Here is a 25,280-nt window from a genome sequence, read left to right on the forward strand (position 1 = left end):
GTGTCCCATCAGGACAGAGATCAGGGGCTGTGACCCACTCAGGGCAGAGATCAGGGGCAGTGTCCCACTCAGGACCATCAGAGGCCCCTGCCAGCCCTGTGGTCTCATGCTGTGACATCCAGGACCCCACAGAAGCCCTTGTGCTGATCTCCCCCTGCACACCCTCCTGTGCCCTCCTGCCCAGGGGCCAGCAGGCACCAGACCTGCCCATGGCCTTCCTCACTTGGGCTTCTGCCATTAATTTAAAAAAAAAAATCATTAATAAAAACCAACCCACTCAAGCATTTGTTTTTTCCTGGTTTATTTTCTCTTCCCTCGTTCAGATTCCTTAGCAACTCCTGAGAAGTCTGGGCTTAAAAATACACCTCCCCAAGAGGATGGATCTGGTTTATCATGGACATGTTCATGAGCTGCCCTGGCAATAGAGTTCAGCCTAAAATAATTTGCAGACACAGATAAAAAGCCCAAGCACATCCACTTTGCCCAAACGCTTGCAGTTTATTTTAAACAAGCACATTAATTTACAATTTAGTACAAAACAGTCACTTTTCCTTCCAAGAGAGGAATGAGACAGTAAAAATCCAACCCAACCAGAACAGACTTGGAGATGTCAAGTTATTGACTTCAAATAAATAGAACATTTAAATTACTGAAATGGTATTGTCACTATTTCCAACACCTCATGTGCAACACCACACCTGGGACCTTTGTTCCCATCCTGCAGGGTGGATGCACTGCTGAAAACAGAGAATTAGGAGTTCTCACAAATAACTTCATCAGGTTTCTTTAGCATTTGCAGCTTTTGTCTCTCCTGGTACATTTCACTCTTTTTATTTTATTATTTCCTATTTGAAATCATCCTGAGAGCAAGGAAAGCTCCATGAATTACAAAGGGCCAAGTGACTGCCCCAGCACAGCACGATTCCCACAGGGAAGTGGCATTGCAGGAACCTCTGTGGACAACACACCACACCAATGAAGCCTCCAAGGTTGAGGATGTGGGGCTGGGAGGCAATTTTTAAACCAGAAACACTTTCCTGGCAGCATCAGCCATCCCCCAGCACAGACTGTAGTGGTGCAGAGACATAAAATAGTAAAATTTGTCATTAAAAAGACAGAAAACAAACCCAAGATTTACTCAAGTGAATTCAAAGTCAAGAAAACCTTCCCAGACGAGGACATTGAAGTGAAAGCCTTGGCTGGTTCACTGGCAAGGGCTGGAGAACCAACATGGACAAACAATATCCTCATTTCATTAATTTCATACTTTCATACTCTGAAGAGACAAAAAAAAAGCCACTGAAGTTTGAGTATTGATTCATTTTGTTGTGTTTGCAGCAGGGTCACAGCAGTGTGGAAGTTCAACTTTATTCCAAACTATTCCCCCCAAACTTTATTCCATTTGCTGGTTTTTAATGGCAAATTCATCCCTACAAACCCCCAAGGCCTTTTGCTTTCATGTGCAGACAAAAATGAGCAGAATGAGTCCAAGTTTATGAAGCCAGGTCTATGTATTGGAATTCTAAACAACCAATGACTGAATTTCAACTTGAGAATGTGCAATCCTGACAGCAGGAATTATTAACCAGCTCAGTTTTCCAGATCTAACACTGCTGTGCTGGGTTAGGCTTTCCTGGTGTTTGGATTTTCTTTCAAAGCTAAGGGTCCTTGCTGGTGGGCTGAGAACACCCCAAAGTCACCTGGTTTTCAAAAGCCAGTGTGGAATCTCCAGGTTTTCCTCTGCATGAGCCTTGCCCTGGGATCTCACTGGGTTCCAGCCCAAACCAGAGGGCCCTGATGAGCCTGGAGCCCCTTCCCCATGGGCTCACCACCACCCTTGTGCTCACAGGGTGTCTGAATATCCAAGCCCAGCTGCTCTAAGGATGGGAGTCCTAAGTTCCTAAAGAGGAAAGAGCCAGGATGGTTCCTCCTGCCAGAACTCTGGAATTCTGAGGGTCCTTAAGGACACAGACCCAGCCCCTCTGCAGGAATGCTGGACTGACAGGGCCATGGGAACTGAGATTTCTTCCCCTGACACATTCACAGCAGCCCCAGAAAGTTGTTCCTCTCCGTGGGTGTTACTGTGCCAAACTTCAGCTACAAGGGACAGTGAATCTTTGCAGCTCACTTCTGTCATTCCCACTGGATGCTGCAGGGACACATCAGAAATACTCAATTTTGTGAACAGCCACTGTTTGATAATAAAAAATAACCCTGTGGAGTTTTGGGGCTTTTGTGTTGCCAGGCTTCAAACTTTCTATGCTGGGGCTTCTGAGGGGAATCAGAGGAGGACACACCAGTGGTACAAATGCAGGGAATTGGCCAGGGACTCCTCATTCCTTCTCGTGTAACAGAGGAGCCAGCAAACATTCAATTAAATTAAAAGTTGCAAATGTAGAATTGAAAGGAAAAGCCTTTTTATATAACATAATTAATCTGGAGAACTCACTGCCACGAGAAAACATTGAGGCCAAAACCTATTAGGATTAACTAAAGATTAGGTAATGGATAACTAGAACATGCTCAATTACATTGGATAGGATTAGAAACTTCACTATCCAGGACGTGAATTATCCCCCCCAGCCAGGATCACAGCAACTCCTACTCCCAAGGATGATTTTGTAATGTTTCCATGATTTCTTCTCACTGCTGCTCCAAGTGCCCCACACTGAGCTCTAGAGGGAACTGGACATCCCAGAAGAGGGCAGCTCTGGGTGGAAATACCAAGGGAAGTGTTAATTGTTCTCTTGTGATGGAGAAATTCATCAGAAGAAGCTCAGGATTTGTAGATTTTCTGATCTGTTCTGCCACAGTAACACAAAGCTTGCTGTCCTTCACTAAAAACATTGTTTTCCTTTCCTAGAGCTCATCAGGATTGGTTTCCACCTGGATAACACCACAATTACTTAGCAATCAGCATCAGGCTGCTAATTGTGCCCCAAAACTCTCATCCTAGTCATGGCACACACGTATCCTTGGCTGGACTGCACCCAAGAATGGATGAAAGATTTGAACATAAAATGCTTCCTACTTTAAATATGTAAATAATATTTCAGAAAGTCACAGAGGTTTAGAATTGATTTAATCAGAAGACAACTCATGTTTCCTGAAAAGAATCACCAAATTCCTGCTTCTCCCATTGAAGCAGCCAAGGTACCATTCAGAGGAACTGCTCAGCACTCAGGGAGGTGAAATCAGCTCTGGATGAGTTAAAAAAAATAACACCTGACTTGAAAATACACAAAACAATATCCAATTTCCTTCTCCAGCAGGCACAGTGGGTTGCATAATGCAATGTTTACTCTGGAAATGAGTAAAGGATGTTGGTGGGAAGTCATGGAAAAACCTTAACTGCCAAACACAACGCTCCCGCGTGAGGACATTGACGTGGCCTTGGGCAAAGCCTGGGGATCTCAAGGCCAGCTCCACCTGTTCAGCTGAACACCTGGGAAATGCCTCAGGAAGAAAGGGGTGTGACCCAAGGAATACTGCATATAAAATCCCTGATCATAAATATTAAAGCTGTGTCTGGGACCCAACAGCCACGAAGAGCGAGAGCTCCTACACCGAGGAACGGTGAGACTTCACTTTCCAGCGCTTGGACCTCACCCGGAAAAAAAAGTACATGATCATCAAAAACAAGGATGATGCCACATAGAGGATGACACACAGACTCATGTCTAGGTTGGAAAATCCAATCCCTAGGAAGGACACAGCCTGCCTGGTCCCTTTGAGGCTCACGGATGCAGCTGCGCCTTTGCCGCTACCTTGGACAGCTCCAGGATTTCCCACCGGCTTCTCCAACCCCTTGGAGCCTGGATCTCCTGGGTTCTCCTTCTCCTGGAGTTTGTTTTCTCCATTTCCCCCCGAGTTCTTCTGCAGGGTTTTGTCTTTCCCCTCCCTCGTGTCTCCCTGCTCGCTGTCACTGGGGTCAGCCTGGCTCTGGGTGTACTGATAGAGAATGTTTTCACTGCTGTAGTGGGACTTCAGGAACTGCAGCACTTGCTCTTCATTCCAGCTGTGCAGCCCTTTGATTTCCTCATGACATGCAGGACAAATGTCTGGAGTGGGCCACTGAACTTTGGGGAATTTTGGATCTTCAGTCAAATCACCTAATTGGGAGGAGAAAAACAGAAATGGAGAAAAGTCAGGAGGGATGAGCAGGGAAAGCAGCACCTCAGACACTGCCCAGGGAGTGCTTCCCACTTTCAGCGAGGTTGGCATAAAAAACCACAGCACAATAACTGAATTAAACAAAGACAGTCACAAATTTGGAACTTTTCTCATCAATTCTGACCCCAAACATTTCAAGATGCAAACACTAACTCACAATTATTTCCCTTTTCTCACAGTAAAAGCTGCAGCATTTCAATCCCAACCCCAAATCCTGCAATTGCTGCTTTTAGAAGGCAGGAACACAGCACAGTCTGGGCCCTGCAGGGTTAACCTGAATTATGGTGCAAAACAAACTGCTCTTTTCACTCCTTAATCCCTGTTTTCTGCCTGGTTTGCAAGAGCAGCTCCAAGGCCAGACACTCAGATATTTTCATGTTTCTGTGTTTTGAACCATTCCATCCCAAGCTTGCTTTTCCACAGCTCTGCATCATTACCAGGACAAACATTTGCAGTATTTTAAAAGCCATGTTCATGTTTAAGATGTATTTTTCAGCTAAAAACCAAGTCTTTAAATATGTAACACTGCCTTGAATTAGATCTAATTTTAACATTTCAGATGCTCACAGCTCTGGCCACGTTTCTGAGCTGAACACTGCAGCTGGTTTCACACTTTGCTCTAAAAACCAATATTTTAAAATGGGAAGGAGATAATTTTTAGAAAAAAAATCTCCACCTGCTAAAACCCCTAATTTATTAACCTGATTAGTACAATAGCACTTAAAATATTTTAGAAATAATAATTTTGTATTTTATTCTCATTTTATTATTTTTATTCTTTTTAAAAGCAGGAAACTTCCCCATGATTTTGGGTAAAATAGGGATTCAAAAGACATTTAAAAATGTTTGCCTCCTTGATATTTACGAGCTAAAAAGCAAATTGGCTTTTTTATCCTGAAGATCACTCAGCAATCAATTTGTTTCAATAAAAAATGCAGAAACAAAACGTGTTACAGCAAGGTTACAAACAGAAAGCTCCCTGTACTTTGTGTTTTCCTGCCAAAGAGGGAAATGCTGTAAATCCTGTGCATTCCAAAGGAACAGGGAATAATTCAATAGGGCAGAGCCATATCCAGGCACCTCCTGACCCCCACCCCAAGGTGTTTTCATTGACCAAACATCATTTCTCACTCAGCACCACAAATACAGATGCAGCTTTTAAGGGTGAAAATACATCACTGTCCCACAGAGAAATTTTAGCAAACTGAAAAAGCATAATTTAACATTATTATTTATTCCAGTGTGTTTATAGTTCTTACTAAAAGGGTATTTTAGCTGGCTGCTGCATCACCTAAATCAATATCCACGTGAGTTTTCCAATACCTTAATGTTCTAAATAAGTGCATTGCTCCACCACTTGGCAACTCCAAGTCCACAGGAGCTGCCTGTTAGAGGAGCCAAAATTAGAGGATGTTTTTATTTAATCTCTTGTTATTTACCTTTTTTCTCCTCAGAGAAAGGAGGCTAACTGTTTGTACTCACAACAGTATTTAATTCTTCATAAATCTTGGGAATGCAGCAGGAGCATAATATGAACACAATGTAGCATATTGAAATTGTAACTAATGCTGCATTCCCAGATCCATAACAGCAGACAGGGATTTAGTGCAAAGAGAAACCAATTTTCTTTAGTGCTTTAGTTACTTGATACCTCCATAACAGAATGGATTCAACACAACCAGTATTTTAACAGCACTTTCAATGAAAACACAGTGATCTGGAGGGAGCACACATTTCCTTTGCACAGTAATTTTATTTTATTCAGCTGCTGATCTGCCAAGAGTTGAGGCTCTTTTACCCCGAGGAAGCCTCTTGTTCAATTGCCACCATTTTCCAGTCAGGTTTTCACCCTAAACTGGTACAGAAAGAAATGCAATCATTTTTTATCCACTGCTAAGCAGCTGAACTGCTCCTTTGATTTGTGCTCCAGAAAGAGCCTCACCAAGCAGGTGGAATCTCAGAAGAAACCAGCTCTGAGGATGTTGTTTTCCATCCTCCACCAGCCCTGGCTCAGGAGTTTCTCTCCCCTACCTGCCAACCTGTTGTTGACCACGTTGTGCTTCTCCCAGAGCCACAGGACAGCCTGGTCCAAGGTTTTCACAGAATCCAGGGATTCTCTGGCCATCTCCTCAAAGTGCTGAGCACAAGCCTTGCACCCAAAGAAGTGCTGGATGTATCTCCTCATCACCTGCAGCACAGTTTGGGGGTTGTCCTCAAGGCCTAAAAGACAAGGCACAGACACAGCTCCAACAGCAGGGAAGTGAAGGAGGGGAGAAGCAAAGGAAAAGTTGCTCCATTCTTGTTCCCCAGAATTGACAGCTGAGCAGAAATAAATCACTTTTGCAATTTGAAGTGGCTGTTTGTTCCAACACCTACAGCATTCAGTCTGTACAACTGTGCTCAAAGCTACCCTGAACACCACAACCAAATAAAAGTCAAGGGGTCTCTACAGCAAAATTTATTTCTCCTTTCAGAGTATCTTAAAATTTCAGGGAGAAACCAAACTTAGTTACTGAAAAACAGACATTAGTTTTATCAGAGAACATTGTGAAATTGTTACAATATGCAAAATTCACATTTTCTGTATGTCACAACTCCAGTGGAATCAGAGACTTTCTCCAAGCTCTTGCCCAATATGTAAATGAATGTTTATATTATGCATTCACCTCTATATTCATGCTCAGGCACTGAAGTTATGGTGACTTTGCTACTGAAAAATCAAGAGTCAATCCCCCTCTGGGGAGTCCTGCCCAAGGTGCCTGTGAGGGCTGTTTGTTACTCCTCAGTTCTGAGGAATTAGGGAGCTCCACAATCTCATTAGAATTATTAATTCCATGGATTTTTTGGCAGGCTCTGAATGCACAGAGCAGCTGCTGAGCAACACTTTGGAGACTAAATCAGGAATTCCTCCTAAAATAAACACAAACATGTGATTCTTTTTATAACATTCCCATTTCCACACTAAAGACAATGCAAAGGAATAATGAATTCAGCAGGAAGACGAGGCCTGCACAGGTTGAGAACTTTGTGGCCTTTCCTGTGTCAGCAGGCAGCTCCTCACATCTCTAAGTGCCTTGAAAACCTGATATAATTTGTTGAAATCCTAATGGTTTCATCTCTGTCACAAAGAATTTCTGATTCATGCTTAATTGACCCAGTAAATTATGTCAAAATGTATTTAAAAATGTCCTGTGTGTTACCATGAGCACACACTTGTCAAATTAAACACATTTTATGGTGCAGATTGATCAAATTACAGACTCCTGCTGCTGAACACCACGAATAATTTACTATTGCTTTGTTTTCTTGGAAAAAAAAAAATCAACAAAACATGCTCAAACTATCAGAGCACTCATCTGTTATAGATATGGGAAATATATAAAGATTGTCATCAACACCTTTATTTAGAACAACAGGGTATTCTCAAACACAGCAGCAAAATGAAGTTTTTAAGGCCCAAAAGAAATCCTAAAAACCCCCTGATTTCTCCTCAGCTATTCAATATCTGTGATTGAACAGACATGTATAAATAAAAGCTATGAGATTAAAGCAGATTAAATTACTGCATTAAAAGAAAGGCTGGAAAATTATTTTGGAAGTTAAAACAAATTTCAGGCAGAACAGTTTTACCATTTATACTGAAATATGTATTTAGGGAAAACAATAAACACAACCAGAAAATTACCTCTTTGTAGAGAAACAAGAGATTGATACACAAATTTCATTTCATCTCCTGTGTAATGGTACACTCTTGAAAATTCATTTTGTGGGGAAATCTGTCAAATTCAGCACTAGATTTAAAAATGCCAGATAATTTATTATAAAATCCACAAGGCTGTTCTATTCACACCAACACCTCCTGTTACTAAAACCACATTTCTTGTTGTGAAGTGTGCTCAGGAAATGATTTCTTTGATGATTTTATACATCCTTGGCTGTGAGCAGCTCTGTCCTGAGTTCCTTCAGATCCCTCCTGCTACTCCCACTGCAGGTTCAGATTTCCCCTTTCAGCATTAAAATGAATCAAACAGAGCCCAATAAAATCATTTGCTCAAAAGCCACGGGGAGTTCACCCAGAGTGCCAGGCCCTGGAGCAGAGGGGACGACCAGGAGAAATCCATCTGCTTCAGAAAGCAAACAATTGCAAAATGGCTCATTTTGGTTGTTTTTTCTTTTATCAGCCCCGAGATGAATCTTCTATTAACATCTGCCATGTATCATTGTGTAATCCTCCTTTTCTCTTTCCTCCCAAACTACTGCAATTCAGGGTAACCCTAATCTTTAAAGTGGACAAGAAGCATAAAACCCTACCTGTGGTGGGAAGGATTAGGGAGTACATCATGCTTTTTAGTAGATGGGATTTAAACAAGCAATAAGGAGAGGAAAACCTCCCAAGACATAATCCCACAGTCTCAGACTGACCCAATTCTTTCACCATAAGAAGTGATCATCACATATCTGGCCCGATTTACAGCCAGGGTTAACTGTGCCAAAGAGTTCCCAGGTCCTACAATGGATTTTTAACTTCAGGCTCATGCCTGAAACACACAGTTTGAGGGGCAATTTTGTGGTGTTAAATATTAAGAATTAATAGATTTAATCAGAACACTTTGGGACTAAAAAGGGGAAATTTAAGTTCTGCAGGATCATGCTGAACAGCTCAAAATCATCCAGCACAAGCCCCTCAAACTCACTGCACTAAATTGAAGAAATTCAATGTATTGCCCCATGAAAAACAAACAAAACCAGAGAAAAAATCAATAACAGAATGATTTGCTATCAAAAAATGCCTGTTCTGCAAGAGAATTATTCAGATTTGAAGGATTTTCACTCTGACTGCAAAGAATGCTGGTCAAATGTATGGATCTATAATGTGAAATATTAAAATCCTTTTAAACATACAATCAACAAATGGTAAATTGAAAATGCCTGAGTTTTATGATGTCCATGTAGAATTCTCATGTCCCTTGGAAAAGACATTTAAAAGGCTTTAAATGAAAAATAAATAGAACTGTAACCAAACAAAGCCCTGTCCTGGCAAGAATAAAACCCAAACTTTTAGCATTAGTGATTCTCTTTTCATTGGGTGAGGAGAATAGATTTTATAACCAGCATGTTTCTTAAACAGGAATCATCACCAGAATATTAACACTCAGCTTCACAAGATGCTGCAAGTCTAAAAAGGAGCAATTTTACAGAGTGCTGGCAAAGTAGTAAATCACTGCAGGGATTAATGACAGGTACATTCAGCTGGGAAAAAAAAATAAACCAGAAAGTTGTAACATGCAGTATTTAAGAAATAACATTACAGAAGGATCAGCTAATGGCTGTACATCTTTTATAGCTACTGAACTGGATGGTAAAACCTCATTTTCCTCGAATTTCATTCCCAGTGCAACCTCAGGTAACCTGAATCATTTCCATCCCTTTTCAGGGAGCTCAACATTTCTTTGCTTGAAATTCTCTTTTTCTTTTTTTCCTTTTTCTGCTTTATTACTCCCAGCTTTAGGGCCACACACTTTATTCAGCACATTTCCAAACCTTTCTGCTGCAGCCAAGCTCTGACCCCTGCTGGTGTAGCCCTGCAGCCACTCTCCTCCACAAACTGATTCCTTGAGGATTTACACACCAACAAATATTTGCTGCTCACCTGTGTTTCCCAAAGCTTTTGGTCTCAGTGCAGCCTGAACAGTGAGGGTATGGAACAGCTTCCAGAGGGAGCAGCTGTAGCCCCTCAGCTCTGGTCTGCTGCCCTGGCAGCCAACCCACTGCACTTTCCTGGGGAGAAATATCCCAGAAATCTGCAAAAAAAGAGATGTATTTAAGGTATGTGCTGCTCTGGGGCCTAAATGTACCACTGAGTGTGGCAGCACTGCTGATCCCACATGGAATTGAGGTGATCCAGGGCAAAGAGCAATAAATGACTTTCTGCACTTGTTGATCAGTTCATGCTTCAGGCAAACAAAAATCCTCATGTCTCAGATACTCTGAAGCATCTTCATAGAACTCATCCCTTTTGGATAAGCTACAAATTGTTCAGTCATTGACATCAAACCTACCAAAATCAGTCTGACAGAGCACACAAAGTAGTTTAACCTGTGAAGATTTTTTTTTAAAAAACACCACACACAAAAACATTCCTGTACACTGACAGAACTCCCCTGGGCACATCCAAAATTCCCTATTACTCCACAAAGTTTACATGAGTTACAGTGTAAAGCCTTGACTGGCTGTAAAATTCCATATTATTTCTTCTTGGAACAAAGCCACTCCTTACTCATTGCACCTGAAATGCAGTGCAACATTTTAATTTCTGAGACTTTTCTCTCCTCTTTCTAAAACACACAGGAGGCTTTCAAATTTCAGACAGAAATAGGGAAGAAATTGTGAAGTTCTGTGCAAAGACAACCCTGTGACAGGGCTTTGCCAAAGTGGGATGGGATTCCAGCAGGGAAATTGAAGAGTATTTGGGGAAACTCTTCAGGAATAATGCACATTTCAGTAGGTAAATTTCTCATCACTTAAACTCTGACCTTCAAGAGAATCCTGCTGACAGCAGGCACAGCAAAGTCAGAAATATCCTCTGGGAATCTTGCATCCCTGGGGATGACATTAGGGAACAAGTATTGCTTGCTCACTCTAAAACCCAGCCAGGATTGCATGCTTCAATTCTCTCATTTCAATTTCTTTGTGTGGATGTGGCTTGGTTGTTTTTTTTTTTTTTCTGCTAATGATTTCACTTTATTTTCATTTTAACCTTCTTATAACTCCATTATGAGTGGGGGAGCAGCAGTAAGTGATGTCTTAGATTGAAATAGAATCTTATCCTTTCCTAATGCCCTGTTTGATGCTGGGCCTGGGAACAGCTTACCCGCATTTTGTTGTTGACCAGATCCAGGATAGCATCATAAGGGATTTTGTCTAATGGAAGGCTCACCAGCCACTCCTGCAAGGTCTCTAACAACTTCACCACAGGCTGACGGCCAGGAAAAAGCTGAGAAAAATAAAAATAAACAAAGAAGTAAACATTTTCAAGCACAAATCTCATTAGCAACGAGATCCTTTTGGTTTTATCCAAATGTTTTTAGGCTTCATTTTGTTTTCTCATGAGCAAATTAATTACTTGTTCTGCTTGCAGTAAAAAGCCATCTCACACCAGCTTTTGCTTACAAAATTCACCGAGTTTTTTTGTTCAAAATGTTAAAATTTTTTAAAATTTTAAAATTTTTAGCAGAACAACTTGACATTATCTAGGATTTCACATTAAGGTAATTCAGATCAGAATGTTGCTCAAAACAGAGTAAAACACCTCAGTGAAACAGAGAGGCTGAAATCCTTCCCATTTCTGGAAGATCAATCACAAAAATAAGATCTTTTTAGTCAGATTTCTGTGAGTTTTGAGTTGTTATCCAGAAGAACTTTTTCCTTTCATGTGTAACAGTGATTTCCAAAGTGATCTGGAATCAGGGACTTCCTTAACTCAGACCTTACAGAGCCACAGCCTGGCAGATGGGTGTGAGGACCTGTAAATCAGTGGCAAGGCCATTATTTTACAGCAGAAAGGCTACTTTGCTTTAATTAGGGTTGGAATTATTACAGAATTAAGTCAAGTATCTGCCTTTCTTTAGGACCCTTCCAGAGGGAGCAGGATTTCAGTCATGAAAATTCCCCAGGCAGGGAATCAGAGACCTCTGTGCCTTTGGATTGACCATCACTATAAACAGGAGAAGAATATTAAAAAATTCCTAACAGAAACACCTGAAAATATGAATGAGACAAGTGAGAAAAGTGTTACATGACAAAAAAAAACCAAAAAAAAAATGCAAATAAAGGATAGCAACTCCTGGTGGGACAGGGCAGGGGGAGATGAGCAGGCACCTAAAAGAGAACATTCCCCATTTATCACAACAGCCAGGGAATCAAATGACATCAGCTGGCCAGGAACCATGGGAAGAGCAGAGGATGCTCTGGGGATAATATGATGGAAAGATTACCACCACACTTTCTTAAAGAAATGAGGCCAGCTGCAGATTTCTGACCTCTGATGGCTGCAGGGGGGAGCTGGCTGGGTAAGGAACTGTCTGATTCTCAGATAAACCCAGATATTTGGAAATGGTTCATATGGGCCTTATTATTCCTTTGAGAGTTATTGATTCACTTGTTAAAAATAAAACAAAGTGTTAGCTACACAGGGAGTAAAAATAAAAATGTATTGGTCATTTCAGGGAGATGGCATTGTAAAGCAAAATGATTTTAAATTTTTTCAAGTCATATCACATTATATGTGTTTTCTTTTTATGCAAATGAAACACATAAGCATTTTCAATTTTTAAATACTCAATTATATTCAATAGCTCAGTTATTTTTGAATACCTATTTAATCAAAATCAGTACCTCAATCATATTCAAAATTCAGACAGAAGCTACTAACATCTCTAAATAGAACAGCACTTGCCAAGTATGAATTAATGAAATCCAAAAGTCAAGAATGAAAAACAAAGGTTGGTTTAATCCCACTCAGTAACAATAGCTACTTATCCTGAAAATCTGATAAATGGACTATATTTACAGTGTTTGTTCAATATGCTGCAGACTACTTAAGCTTTATTTAATTTTGAGCCCCCAAAGGTGAAATTAAATTGCATTTTAACCCTGTAAGTATGTCAGAACAGCAAACAATACCTCAAAAATAGCCTTTAAATAAACCCACCAGACTCTTTTTGAAGCTGCTGAGGATGCACACACTCAAACACAGTGCAAGACATTTTGAGAGATTTATGTCCCACGATAAATTTTCTGGTGGAGTCACTTCATCTTCACAAATAATCACAGCCCAGGAGTGCCTACCTTGGCAGAGATGGTGACAAAGTCCTTGAAGGTTTTTAGCTCAGGTCCCTCGAGTGCCTTGTGCGTGGCCAGCTCCACCCGGAGCAGGAAATGCAATCCTGACTCAAGGTCAGCCATGTAGAGCCTGGACCTGGAACACACATCAATAACCCTGGCAGGCTCTGGCAGCCTCCTGCCACCCCTTCCCTCACCACTCACCCCGGTAAACTGATGAGAGGAGGTGTCATTAAAGCCCCCCCAGAGTGACTGCAGTCCTGCCCAGCCTCAGTGGCACAGGCAGAGTGTGGAAATTTGAGGCACAACCACACATGAGAAAGTTTTTTTTATATTTGACTGAACTTTTTGCTTCCCAGCCAGCTTTACCTTGTAATGAAATTACAGCCCTGGTGTAAGGAAATTACAGCTTCTCTGCTGGGCTGACCACAAACAGAAACAGGACATGCCCTGAACAGCAGGGATCCCACACAGGGCAGGGTGCAAACTAGACTGGAAATGTCAGTGTTGGGAAGGACTGAATTAGGAATCCTCTCCCAAATGCAGCAGTTTTACTGCAGGCCCTTTACCTCCCAGCTAAAACACAGCAGCTCTTGAGACAAGAGTTCTGACAGGTACAAGTAAACCATATAAACTAAATAAAACATCTTCCATGTTCCTTCTCACAGCCAAATATCTTCATAACTAAACCTGCTTTACAAAGTACAAATGCAGCAGGCACACAGCCCCAGCTTTCAGCGCTTTCCAGGCAGTGTGAGACAGCAATGGAACTGAACAAACAGAAGTTCAGAGAGCTCACACTTCTTGTAAGAGCTCAGCAGCACTCCTGTTGCTAAAAAAACACAATTACAAAACAAACATTGAAAAAACTGGCTGCTCCCACCTCCTAAACAACATGCAGGAAAGAACATATTAAAAGACAGAATCATCTATAATCATATATACTACATCTATAATTTCATTTAAGCCACAGATTTATTCTGAATTCATCTCCTTAATGAATAAAGTACTCACTTAAGTTATAAAAACCAGCACAATTCTGCTTCAAGTTTCTTAAATAAAGAGACATCCACATGAATGCAGGAGGTTCTCCAAAAGGATCCTATTTAGAAGATACTTGGAGTGGAGATTCATGTCAACAAGATTTTGCCTTGCTGGAAAGCAGCTCAATTTAACCAAGTTGTTTTGCTAACTGAATGCTCCATGTAAAGTATTTTATAATAGTCACTGAAAGAAGATGACACTAATAGTGCCCATGAAAGGAAAAGAAGTATTATATTAAAGCACTCAGTCCCACATCTTTTACATCTAAAGATGCTCAGGGATTATCTCTCAGCAAAGGCTTTGCATCCTTCTCTCAAAGAGGGAAAGAGGGTGAAGATAAACCTCAGAGGATTTGGGGTGATAAACATCTTTCACAGTGACTTAAGTATTTTCTATTATACTTGCATTTGACAAGCCCTTTCCAGTGGGCTCTGTTTCACCACTGCACACACACAGATTTCTCCTACAGAAATGTTACAGCTTGGCATTTTACCATGAATTTTTTCAGGGACACTGATCACTTCTTTCAGGTGGTGGGTGGTAAGTCCTTGGTATTTTCAAGGCAATTGAATATTTCACAACACTTCTGGTAAAAACATTCCTTCCAGAGCAGTGCAGATATTTGCTGCTAAAACCAAAATACCTCAGTAATTTCACCTGGGAATTGTTTGAAAAGCTGCTCACAATTGAACTGAATGGAGTGAAATGAAGTAAAATATGGAACTGCACAAGGATTTTATAATAAATTACAGCACAGCTTCCCACGTGACAGGAAAAAGCTGCAGGTGATTTTTAATAACCAAATTTATAAAAATCAAGGGCATCACTTACTTATCAAACTCTTTCCACACCTTGATTTCTGTGCTCTCCTCTTTGTTTTCTGGAGCAGGCAGCTGCAGTGGCAAAAGGAGTTTTTTCCTTACACCTGGCAGTGACTTTAAATATGAAGAGAAGAAAGACCGTAGAGGCTTCAGACTGCAAATGGACAGAGAGAGATCATTTTAATCTCAGACTAAGTGAATGCCCAAAGCAAATAACTGTATTTATAAAGTAAGATATTCACTTTGGTTTATGTTTTACAGTCCTAGAGCAGCATGGCTTGTTTGGATACAAAGTGAAAAGAAATAATGTTCAATTTATGAATTACAAATCACTTGGATTAGGGGTGTGAAATTCCATTCAAAATAAGAACAAATAATATTTATCCAAATGTCAGTTCTTGTTAAGAACATGATGCTTCATTTATTTTTCCACTTTTATTCCAAAGATTTTTTCTCCTTTCAGAATTATCACAATAATAAATTGTAGCTATAAATAAGCAACAGTGATAAGTAAAAGCAGTCTTTTATTGATAATATAGGGAACACACAAGTTCAGGCAGTACAATGCATTGATTGAGGACATCAAATCCTGACATTTTAATAAGTGAACATCTCCATAACCCTCTGACATTAATTACTTACTTGTTAATTAATCCATGGCTGCCATTGGGCTGTATCAGGTAGCATGAGGGGACTGAGGTGACCCCCAGTTTCTCCAGAAAAGCTTTATCAAAATTCAGTGCTCTCCTCACCACGATGTTTTCATACTGGATCAAGTCTAAGATAACCTGGGTAATGAGAGGATGCCATGAATTATACATTGTTCAAGGAATATCCAATCTTGCAGGACAAGACACATAAACAGGTGAAGTGCATCATCCTTTAAGGGCATTAAGTTGTTTGCAGGAAGTGCAGCTATGGCTGCTCTGTGCACACAAACAATTTCACTTAAAGAAGATTTACTCTTCTCTAGAAATTATTACTCCTATTTTCCTTTTTCCAATTTTAGTTTTTCTTGGTCTATTCTGTTCTTTTCCTCTTTCCTTCCATCAGTGATGACACATGGCCTCCTTTTTTTCAGCAGTATAGGAAGGTTTGTCCATTTTGTCTTGTGTTGTAAACATGAAAACAATGCTATTTTCTGTTTCACTAAACTATTCTATAAAGCCTAAATACTACATAACACTAACCAACATTTTTTATCCTGAAAGCAGACTCCACTTTGTGTTAATCAAATGACTCTGTCTTCCCCTCTAACTGCAGATAATAAAACCAGTGTGATAAAAAGCTGAGGAACTTTATAACCTTCACATTTCTTCAGTAATGCCCACTGGCATCACCACAGCAGCTCCCAGAGAAGAAATGCCTGGAAGCAGTCTGATCCCAAAGTGATTCCCACTCTTGGCAGCACAGCCTCCTCCACCCATGACACTGGGCCATCTCAGCATCAAATCTAACTAGAAACATTTTGTAGACACTGGATGTTTCCACACAGACTATGCTTGGGTAATTATGCAATTTTTTTTCTTCACTTATCCTTAGAAGAGAAAAGTAACAGTTGTCTGAGCTAACAACCAACACATGAGGTAGGAAAATGGTGCCAATCAAATATTTTATTGGGAAGCAAAACCTAAAGACTTCCACTTCCTCTGTGTTTCTGAACTGGGTAAATAATTTTATGCTACCATCCTAATTTCCCAAAATTTATATGTGAAGAAAGGGAATTGGAGAGTTTAGATTATTACAAACAGTTGTCCAGAAGAATGAGTACTAAAAATGGTTCTCTAGTAGCAACAAAACAATAATGTTATCTGGCAATACTTTTGTTGTTATCTTTCAAATTCCTGAAAGAAAATTGTGCTGAGAATGAAATTGGTAAATTAACCTTCCACTAAAATAAGAATGGAAGAAGTTAACATGACATCACATTTTTTGTAAGCAAGTTCCTCTGTGGGAGTGAACACCAGAGCCCTACAAAATCCCTGGGTTTTAGGATCCCCCAAACATGTGTGACCTGCTCTAGTGCTGCATTCAGGGAGCTGCTGCTTGGCTAAATGAACTCAAATCCAGCTGGTTCCTGGTGACATCATTCACAGTCACTCTGTCCCTCACAGGCCCCACGTTACCTCTCGGCCCACGTAGGAGCTGTTGCTCTCAAACACAATGGCTGTGTAGTGGTGGCTGTTCTTGTCAAAAAGAGATGGGAGATCACTGGACCTTTGAGGAATCGAAAAGAAAATTTAGCACAGAATGCAATACACCCACTGTTATCATGGAATTTCCTTTTACAATCTCATAGCAGAACCTGTATTAAAAAAATAAAAAACTTTTAAAAGATTTTTAATCATCTACAGTTTATTTAATTAACTGAGTGAACAGAGAGCAGCTACATTTGCAAACAAGGAACTTACAACACTGGATCCAGAGGTGGGCAAGCAGGAGGTCTCAGCTCCTGGGAATGGTTCTGCAGGAAGTCAATCATCATCTGACGAAGGGTCTGCAGCTCTCGATCTCCTCCTGCTGAGAACAGGTTCCAAACAAACACAACCCTTCAGAAAACTGGGAAAAATGACTCACATGAAGGCTTGCTATGCATGCTTTTCTGGGTCAGGTTTTTGCTTCAAATTCAGACTTAAAACTCAGCATACTATTTGGCTGAAGGAACTAAGGATTTGGTTGTAGGACTTCATTTTAATGTTGCTGTGAGATCATATTTACAAGCTGTCATCACACCCTAAAATGAATAAAACCTCAACACTTTTCCAAATGTAGCCATCTGCCTGCCTTGCTGATTTTCTCTTCAAACAATGCTTGATTCTCAATGTGAACATTTTCACTGTAGTTGCTGTGGGCAACTTCAGCAGGATAATAACCACAAATTAAAACCTGCCAAGAGATATCATTACTACCAAATGGAGAGGCCACAAAGCCATGGAACAAGAGGAGGAAATAACTGAAGTGTGAGAATATTTTATTTGCTTTAAAAGAACCACATTAAAAAGTAGAAAACACTTCAAATGCCCAAGAGATAAAACTAAGGTTCCCTTGTACAGGAAGGGTTAATGGTGCAGGTGGTCTCTCCTCTGACCTCTGGCCTTTTAAATGTTCATCCATGGAAAGGGACAACATTACTTTTGTCCCAGACAAACCACCTCAAGCTGTGATCCTGACAAACTCTGGGATAAGCCTATTTTCAGGGAGTCACCATCTGAATAGGGGCTCTCCCAGTGCAACTCAGGATGCCTGGAAAATGGCTGAGGGATCAAAAGTCAGGATTGAGCAAATTTGATCTCGTGCTGATGAGGAGTGTGGTGGGAAAAAAAGGGATTAAAAAAACTAACAAGCCATTTGTGAAAATGAAGAGCTACATTAAAAAAAAAAAAAAAAGAAATGTAATTCCTAAGTTTCTTGTAGAAATGTTTAGCCTGCCTAAAATTCTGATTAACACTTCATAGAGTCCTTGAAATATTCTGTCTTAAAGAGCTATTTAGTGTCCACCCCATCCCTGCCCAAAGGAACTGACAGGATTTTGCTTGTTGTGTGACACAGCCCTGGCTGACAGGAAAACTGCTCTGAGTAAAATGTTCTTACCTTGGTAATTTTCTCCAGTTGTGAATTGCTTTGTAAATGCTTTGAAGTACTGTGTGGGAGAAAAGTCATTGTATTAGACAAAAAAGCCCAGTTTAGGAACAAAAACAGCTTTCAAGAGTTTTCACTTTTACACCTCTAACTACAAAACATTTTTATTTATCTGCTCAGGAGACAGTTTTCCCCCTTAGCCTATGAGTTCCAAAAAGCTGCTTCTCACCTACCTGAGGGCAAGAGGAAAAATACCTCAATTCATAATTCAATGGTGTGTATTGATCCTGCAGTGCAAACTTTAACCCAAACACAAACAAACTGATCACCAAATCTGTGCTACAACTCTGTGTGTCCTTGGAACACTATTCACATTTTCCCAACTCCCTCCAGTGGTTAAACAGGAGATCTAAGGGAGCTTGGCTGCCTCCTGCTACAAAAAAATAACATGGAAAAGATTCCGTGTTTAATACAGAGGATATCACAACTTACACCTAAAACTTTGAAAATTTAAAAAAAAAAAAAAATCGTTTTTACTATCAGGGTAAAAGATCACAAATCCTACATTGAAATGTCTTGTGTTCCCTCTCCTGTCATCACAAACATTTTATTCAACCCTCTCCATCCACTACATTCTGCTCATACTTAATAATGTGATTAATTCAGACTGACTGAGAAGGTAAAAAATTGTATAAAAATGAACAATGGTAGATACTTTTGGCTAATGTGGCATCCTCATTAAAAGGCAGTTTAAGCATTTTATTATGAAAATTATTATGAAATTAATCACAAAAATAGCAAAGGATCTATCAAGGGTAAATTTTTAACTGGCCATGCAATCTGCTGTTTTCATGAGGCAATTTCAATGCGTTCCCTTTACTTTCACACACCAAAACTAAAAACATTATTAATAATCCTGTAACCTCTAAATTTGAAAAATATTTACACAAATAGTTATTATCTAATAAATCTATTGAAACTAGGGGTTTTATACATGTGATAACATGATACTTTACAGAATGATATCTTCTTTCAATAAGAATTGTTCAGATTCAGAACCGAATTACTGCTCAAAACAGCTGCATCAACTCTTGCATTCAGCAAAACCCCCTCAAATTAATCTTTTATCAACTCTGCAGTTTTCTCAGCAAAGCAAAAACTCCAGCTACAGAACAAGGAGTGACACAGTTTAATTACTAGAAAATATTTGCCTAAGGCAGGATGTTCTGCACTTACCCTAAGGGTTGGGTAATAGTGAATCCCATATTCTTTGCACGTCTCATAGTTCCCTTCTTCCCCACAGTCCAGCACTCCAACTCTAATTGCAGATTCCCAGTCTGCAAACAAAGATATCTTTCAATTTTCAGCAGGAGTGACCATGGATCCCAGCTGATGAATTACCTTGCTTCCCATGGAAACCAGCAGCAGGACTCTGAGAGATTCCAGTGGCATAAAAATCCAGCCCTGGGTCGATTCTCATTTGCCATTCATTTCCATCCCCCAGTGTAATACAATCTACTGATTTTTAAAATAACTAAAACCTCCCTGTTTTTCTTGGCTGCATCAGTGTTTTCCATGCACCTGAACAAGAGGAATCCCAGCACACAATGCAGCAGTTCCAGGAGTGAATCCAGGAAGATGAAATCAGGGCCAATCCTACACTTGCAAGGAACTGGATTGAATTCCTCAGCATTTCCCATTATCTGTGCTCATAAAATAGAGCATGCAGAATGAATATAACTGAACAAAATTCATCCAACAGTTACTCATCCACATGGCTGTCAATTACAAACCCATAAATCTGATGCACCTTGTATTAGAGGTTTTTAACAAGCTGATTTTTCTCCAACTTCCAGTATTCTGAGAGGCCTCAGAATTACACACAACCCCAGCTCATGTAGTGTCTGCCGAAAGCTGCATTTATCTGTCAGTATTGTTCAGAAATACATTAGTTATACCCCCCAAAATATCTGGGTTTTAACCAGAGAGTTCAGTAGTTGAGTTTGAGCATCACTCTGACTTTCCTTTACAGCAGTAACCATGAGAGTTCAAGGATTTCCATAAACACGCTTATATAACTTCAATAAAAGCTTTCAACTAACTTACAGCTTTTTCCTTCTCTTTTTTGCTGGGAATTTATCTTTTTGAGCCAGCCTCTGCTGCAGCATTCACTTTAAGGAAGAACCACTCCAAGAGAATCCTTAGACAGCTGCTTTTTAAAGCAAAGTTAAATCAAACCAGCCGTGGGCAGAATCTGAAGGTCCCTCACAATTCCCAATAAAATTTAAAAAGCACTAAAATTAAACCTGCTTTTATAGCCAAGAGCATGAAAGCTTCAAGTTCAAGAGCTGATGGACAGTCCTAGTCTGTCAAATTTAGCTTGACCTTTACTTGTGTTAGGAGGAGGCCAGGGCAGCTGATGGAGAGGTTTGTGCTGAACATGCCAAGAGCTGAGCGGGCACCAGGAGAGCAGATGGGCACCCATTCACAGCAGCACAAAGGACACAACAGCCCATTTCATCAAATAAAATGCAAAACACAAAAGAAAAGTTGGGCTTCTGGTTATCTCCTCCATTCAACTTTCACCACTCCTCCTCTTTTTTCCACCTGTCTGGATCCTCCTCCACGCCATGAATGGGAGCTCTCTGAACTCAATGCAAATAACCCCGCACAACAAAGCAGCCCCACCCCAGCTAAACACCCGGGTTAAAGAGCACCAGCTGGGATGTGCTGCTTAGCATTCCTGCTGCTGGAAACGGAGCTTCTCCTTTCCAAGGGGTGCCAGAGCTGCTGGAGTGCACAGCTGACACTCTGGAGTTACTGCAGCACTGTAGCCTGGGCTGGCTTTTCTCAAAATGCTGATTAATTCGGAATTAGCATTAGTGGTTTTGAAATACTGACTCACAAGCAATGGGAACGAGGCAGATGAGGGATGCATTAACCAACACAAACTCTGGTTATGCTAAACAAGCTCCAGTGAATGACAGGGCTTTGTTGGACAAACTGGAATCCTGCAGGTGGAAATGCCACAGATCCCATGTGAGAAATGCCACAGAGCAGAGAATTACAGGGAATTCACTTCCTTTCCATAGACCTGGCTGTTTTCCATCAGGAAGTTTCAGTCAGGGGGGTAAAAGGCTGATCACAGGCACCTCTCTCTCACAGCTACTTGAGAGTTGCCTGTTTTGTCACTTGGCTGTTTCCTGACTGCAGTTCCCCACCAAATGTGTTCAAAGAACAGTTTCTAGCAGGAAATCTTTATTATGGATTTGAAACAAAACCTGCTTAATTTGGACAGTTACCCCAAATTCTGAGGAGTGAAATGATTCTGTGTATAATTCACAGGTTGTCCTATGTGGGATTTCCAAGGGTTTGTTACTACACATAATTCCAGCCTGTGGATATTTTGCTGGATAAACTTAATCATCTTTTAGACAGAAAAAGGATAATTAACTCTAATGGCCACTTTGGCCACTGCTGTAATAAAATGAAATGTGTGATTAGGAAAGCAGCAGCACTGACTGAGCTTAAAGCCTGTTCTGAGAGGGAGTATCAAAATAAAAACATAAATTACACAAAAGCAAGCACTGATCCTATTTTTCAGGAGGATTATGCTCTGCTGTGAAGTCTGCAATGGTAGTATTGCCAAGATTTAACAAATGAGAAACAAAATTAAAATTAGGTCTATTAGCACAGGCCTTTTTTGGACAAAGCTGTTGCACCAATTTAACTGGATTTTGTTTGGACACCAAATCAGCAAACATAACCTCAGTGATCCAGGAGCTCCCTAATGTAAAAATCTGCATCCTCAAGGATATCCTTTAATATCCCAGCAGATGAGTAAATATCTTTGAAAAAGAAATGTTGAGACAGATTAAGTGGGCAAAATATTTTGTGTTGGGTTTCTTTGATGAAGCTACCAATTAAAAGTGTGACTGTTCTCAGTATTCTAAAATCCATTCATCCAACTTGAAAATGGAAATATTTGGCTGACAAATAACACCAAAGCCAACAGCATTTGCAGGCTGTGCCAATGTCCACAAACATTCAAAATCCACTTTGTAAATGAAAGTTTTCATAAAAGCTCAATGGATTAAAGGAGAGAGGCCTTTAACTGATTGCAGTGATACAAGTGCATACAACTGCATCTGCAGTCACCATGTCTGCTGGTGAGGAAGAAAATATGGATTTTAGGAAGTCTTTACAAGTTACAAAGGTATCACATTGCTGTAATCCTACCTAAATCCCTGTCTTATTTTGACTCAAGCTCTGGCCAGTTTGGGCTCTTCATGCTCTCCACTGCTGTGCTCAAAGACCTCCTTGTTACTTCAAAGCAGGAGAAGATCTAATATTATTTTGGCCACGAGCAGATTGAAGCAGGAGAAAAAATGTTACATAAACTTATGCAAATTAAACAGAAGAAAATTACTGGTTTATAAACAAACCCTTCAGGCAAGTAAGGAGTGTTTGAAGTGCTCTGAAAATCACGACAGTTCTGTGTTTCTCTGCTTTTGAGTTTTTGCTCACCAATCACAATTCCTCAGCGTGTGATGCACCTATTTTAGGGTGGGTTTCCATTTCCATAGATCTAAATGCATCCCTAATATTTCACCTACATTTCAGATGAGCTGTTAATGCTTTTCATAGTGTCAGAGAACAGCCAGAGCTCTTCAGTTCCTCTCAAAGTGAAACCATGATGCATTAAAAACTGCTGCATCCATCCTGGAAACATCTCCTGGGTGAAATGTGAATTAAGAGTAGTTTAAAAGCCTTTTACACTGCTGTATTAAGCATAACATTTCCTACAAATCTGATCTCAGGTTTCCTCCCCAGCAGAAGTACTGAACTTCAATTGATACCTTAGGGGCCTGTTTGTTTCCTTACATCTACAAATAGAATAAAACTCTTCAGCACCTGCCAAAAAAACTGAGCAGGCTAAGAGATAGCAAGACAGGTCCCTCAGCATAAGCTGGAGATGCCACCATTACTTTTAAAGTCACTAACTGATTAATCTGAAAACCTGCTTCTCACTTTGCTTGATTTTTGTATTATTTCCTGGTGGTCCTCTCCCCACTTCGAGCCCATCCACACTACACTGAATTTACAAGATATAAATCAAGTGTGTGCACAGACTCTCCAGTACCACAGTATTTTTACTTATCCTCTGAAACAAGCTGCTCTCTTTATAAAACATTTAGAAGATAAACATCGTGCCTTCAAGAGTTCAGTGTAAACAAACCTCGGGTTCACAGGGACGTTTACATGCAAACCACACTGCTGTGTGTGTGCAAGTAATGGTTTATGCTTGGATTCCTCCAAAACCTTTAATTTGGAGGTGTGCTTCCACCATCCACCCCTTGCTCTGTCCCATCTGCTATTTTGGCTGTGTGGCACCACAAGAGCAGGGGATGAAGATGATGCTCACAAACCAGAGCAGGGGATGAAGATGATGCTCACACACCAGAGCAGGGGATGAGGGTGATGTTCACACACCAGAGCAGGGGATGAAGATGATGCTCATGCACCAAAGCACCTCCAGAGCAAGGGATGAGGGTGATGCTCACACATCAGAGCAGGGGATGAGGGTGATGTTCACACACCAGAACAGGGGATGAGGGTGATGCTCAGACACCAGATCAGGGGATGAGGGTGATGCTCTCACACCAGTGCAGGGGATGAGGGTGATGCTCACACATCCCCGGGCACACGTGGCATGACCCGCAGGTGACACAGTGACCGAGGCCCCGCGGTCCCCCAGCCCAGCGCCCCCCGGGGCACCGCCAGGCACCGCCGCGGCCCTGCACCGGCTCCGGGCACCGCGGGAGGCCGAGAAGGGCCGCGGGACAGCGGCCGGGCCGGCGGGGCCGTGTGCGGTGACCCGGTCCAAGCCTCACCTTTGACGTCCCCCGCCAGCGCTCGCCAGGTGGGCGCGAAGGCGATGCAGTGGCCGCAGGACGAGCTGTAGAACTGCACCACCCAGGCGGCCGAGGAGTTGAGCAGCGCCGGCCGCACGGAGCTGGCCGTCAGCACGGTCAGCGGGTCGTGTCCGGGCCGGTACAGCCGCGCCGTGGTGGCGGCCGCCAGCAGCACCGAGAGCAGCACCGGGAACGGCACCGGGAGCGGGACCGGGAGCAGCGGCCGCCGGCCCCCGCCCGCCGCCGCCATGTTGGGACGCGCGGAGAGGGGCGGGGCGGGGCCGCGCCATAGCAACGCGCCGGCCATGGCGGCACGGCCTGAGGGCAGCAGGGTCTGTCTCGCGTCCCTGAGGGGAGCGGCGAGCGTCCCGTGTTCCTTGGAGCAGCCGGGATTGTCCGTGTTCCTGAGGGGACCGTCCCGTGTCCTCTGAGGGGAGCGGCGAGCGTCCCGTGTTCCTTGGAGGAGCCGGAATTGTCCGTGCTCCTGAGGGGACCGTCCCGTGTCCTCTGAGGGGATCGGGAACCGTCCCGTGTCCCCTGAGGGGAGCGGGGATTGTCCGTGTCTCTGACGGGACTGTCCATGTCCCTCAGGGAAGAAGGGACCGTCCGGTGTCCCTGAGGGGAACAAGGACTCTCCGTGTCCCCTGAGCGCTGCAAAATACGGAATATATAAAATTTTTACTTGATGTTTGATGCAAACCGTGAAACAAGCAACCAACAAGCTCCAAGTGTTAGAAAAGCGCTTGTCCCCGGAGTGGCCGCGCACAGGAGCAGGTTGCCCGGGGAGGGTTTGGAGCCTCCCTGACCGGAGATATCCCAGAGCCATCGGGACACGATCCTGAGCTCTGGATAACCCTGCTGCACCAGGAGCTCGCACTGCCGGACCCACTGCGGTCCCTTCCAGTCT

At 41.8% G+C, this 25,280-nt stretch overlaps 1 protein-coding gene across 2 annotated transcripts; it reads right to left on the reverse strand.

The window, feature by feature from the left end:
• Positions 1-478: 478 nt before the first annotated feature.
• On the reverse strand, positions 479-24,680 carry QSOX2 (quiescin sulfhydryl oxidase 2). 2 transcript variants are annotated; one of them, XM_059865002.1, is made up of 12 exons: positions 24,353-24,680; positions 19,695-19,795; positions 18,471-18,519; positions 17,291-17,399; positions 17,006-17,096; positions 15,522-15,667; positions 14,890-15,033; positions 13,021-13,150; positions 11,045-11,167; positions 9,824-9,974; positions 6,205-6,393; positions 479-4,112 (listed from the first exon to the last, which is right to left on the reverse strand). In XM_059865002.1, exons 1-12 carry the CDS (start codon positions 24,678-24,680, stop codon positions 3,562-3,564), a joined length of 2,112 nt encoding a protein of 703 aa, XP_059720985.1. In that variant the 3' UTR covers positions 479-3,561. The 2 variants fall into 2 exon arrangements, with proteins under 2 accessions (XP_059720985.1, XP_059720986.1); XM_059865003.1 differs by having other exon boundaries at positions 17,291-17,396; positions 24,353-24,643.
• Positions 24,681-25,280: the final 600 nt, after the last annotated feature.

Source organism: Haemorhous mexicanus, chromosome 21, assembly GCF_027477595.1.
Source record: "Haemorhous mexicanus isolate bHaeMex1 chromosome 21, bHaeMex1.pri, whole genome shotgun sequence".
In the NCBI taxonomy this organism is placed as follows: Eukaryota; Metazoa; Chordata; class Aves; order Passeriformes; family Fringillidae; genus Haemorhous; species Haemorhous mexicanus.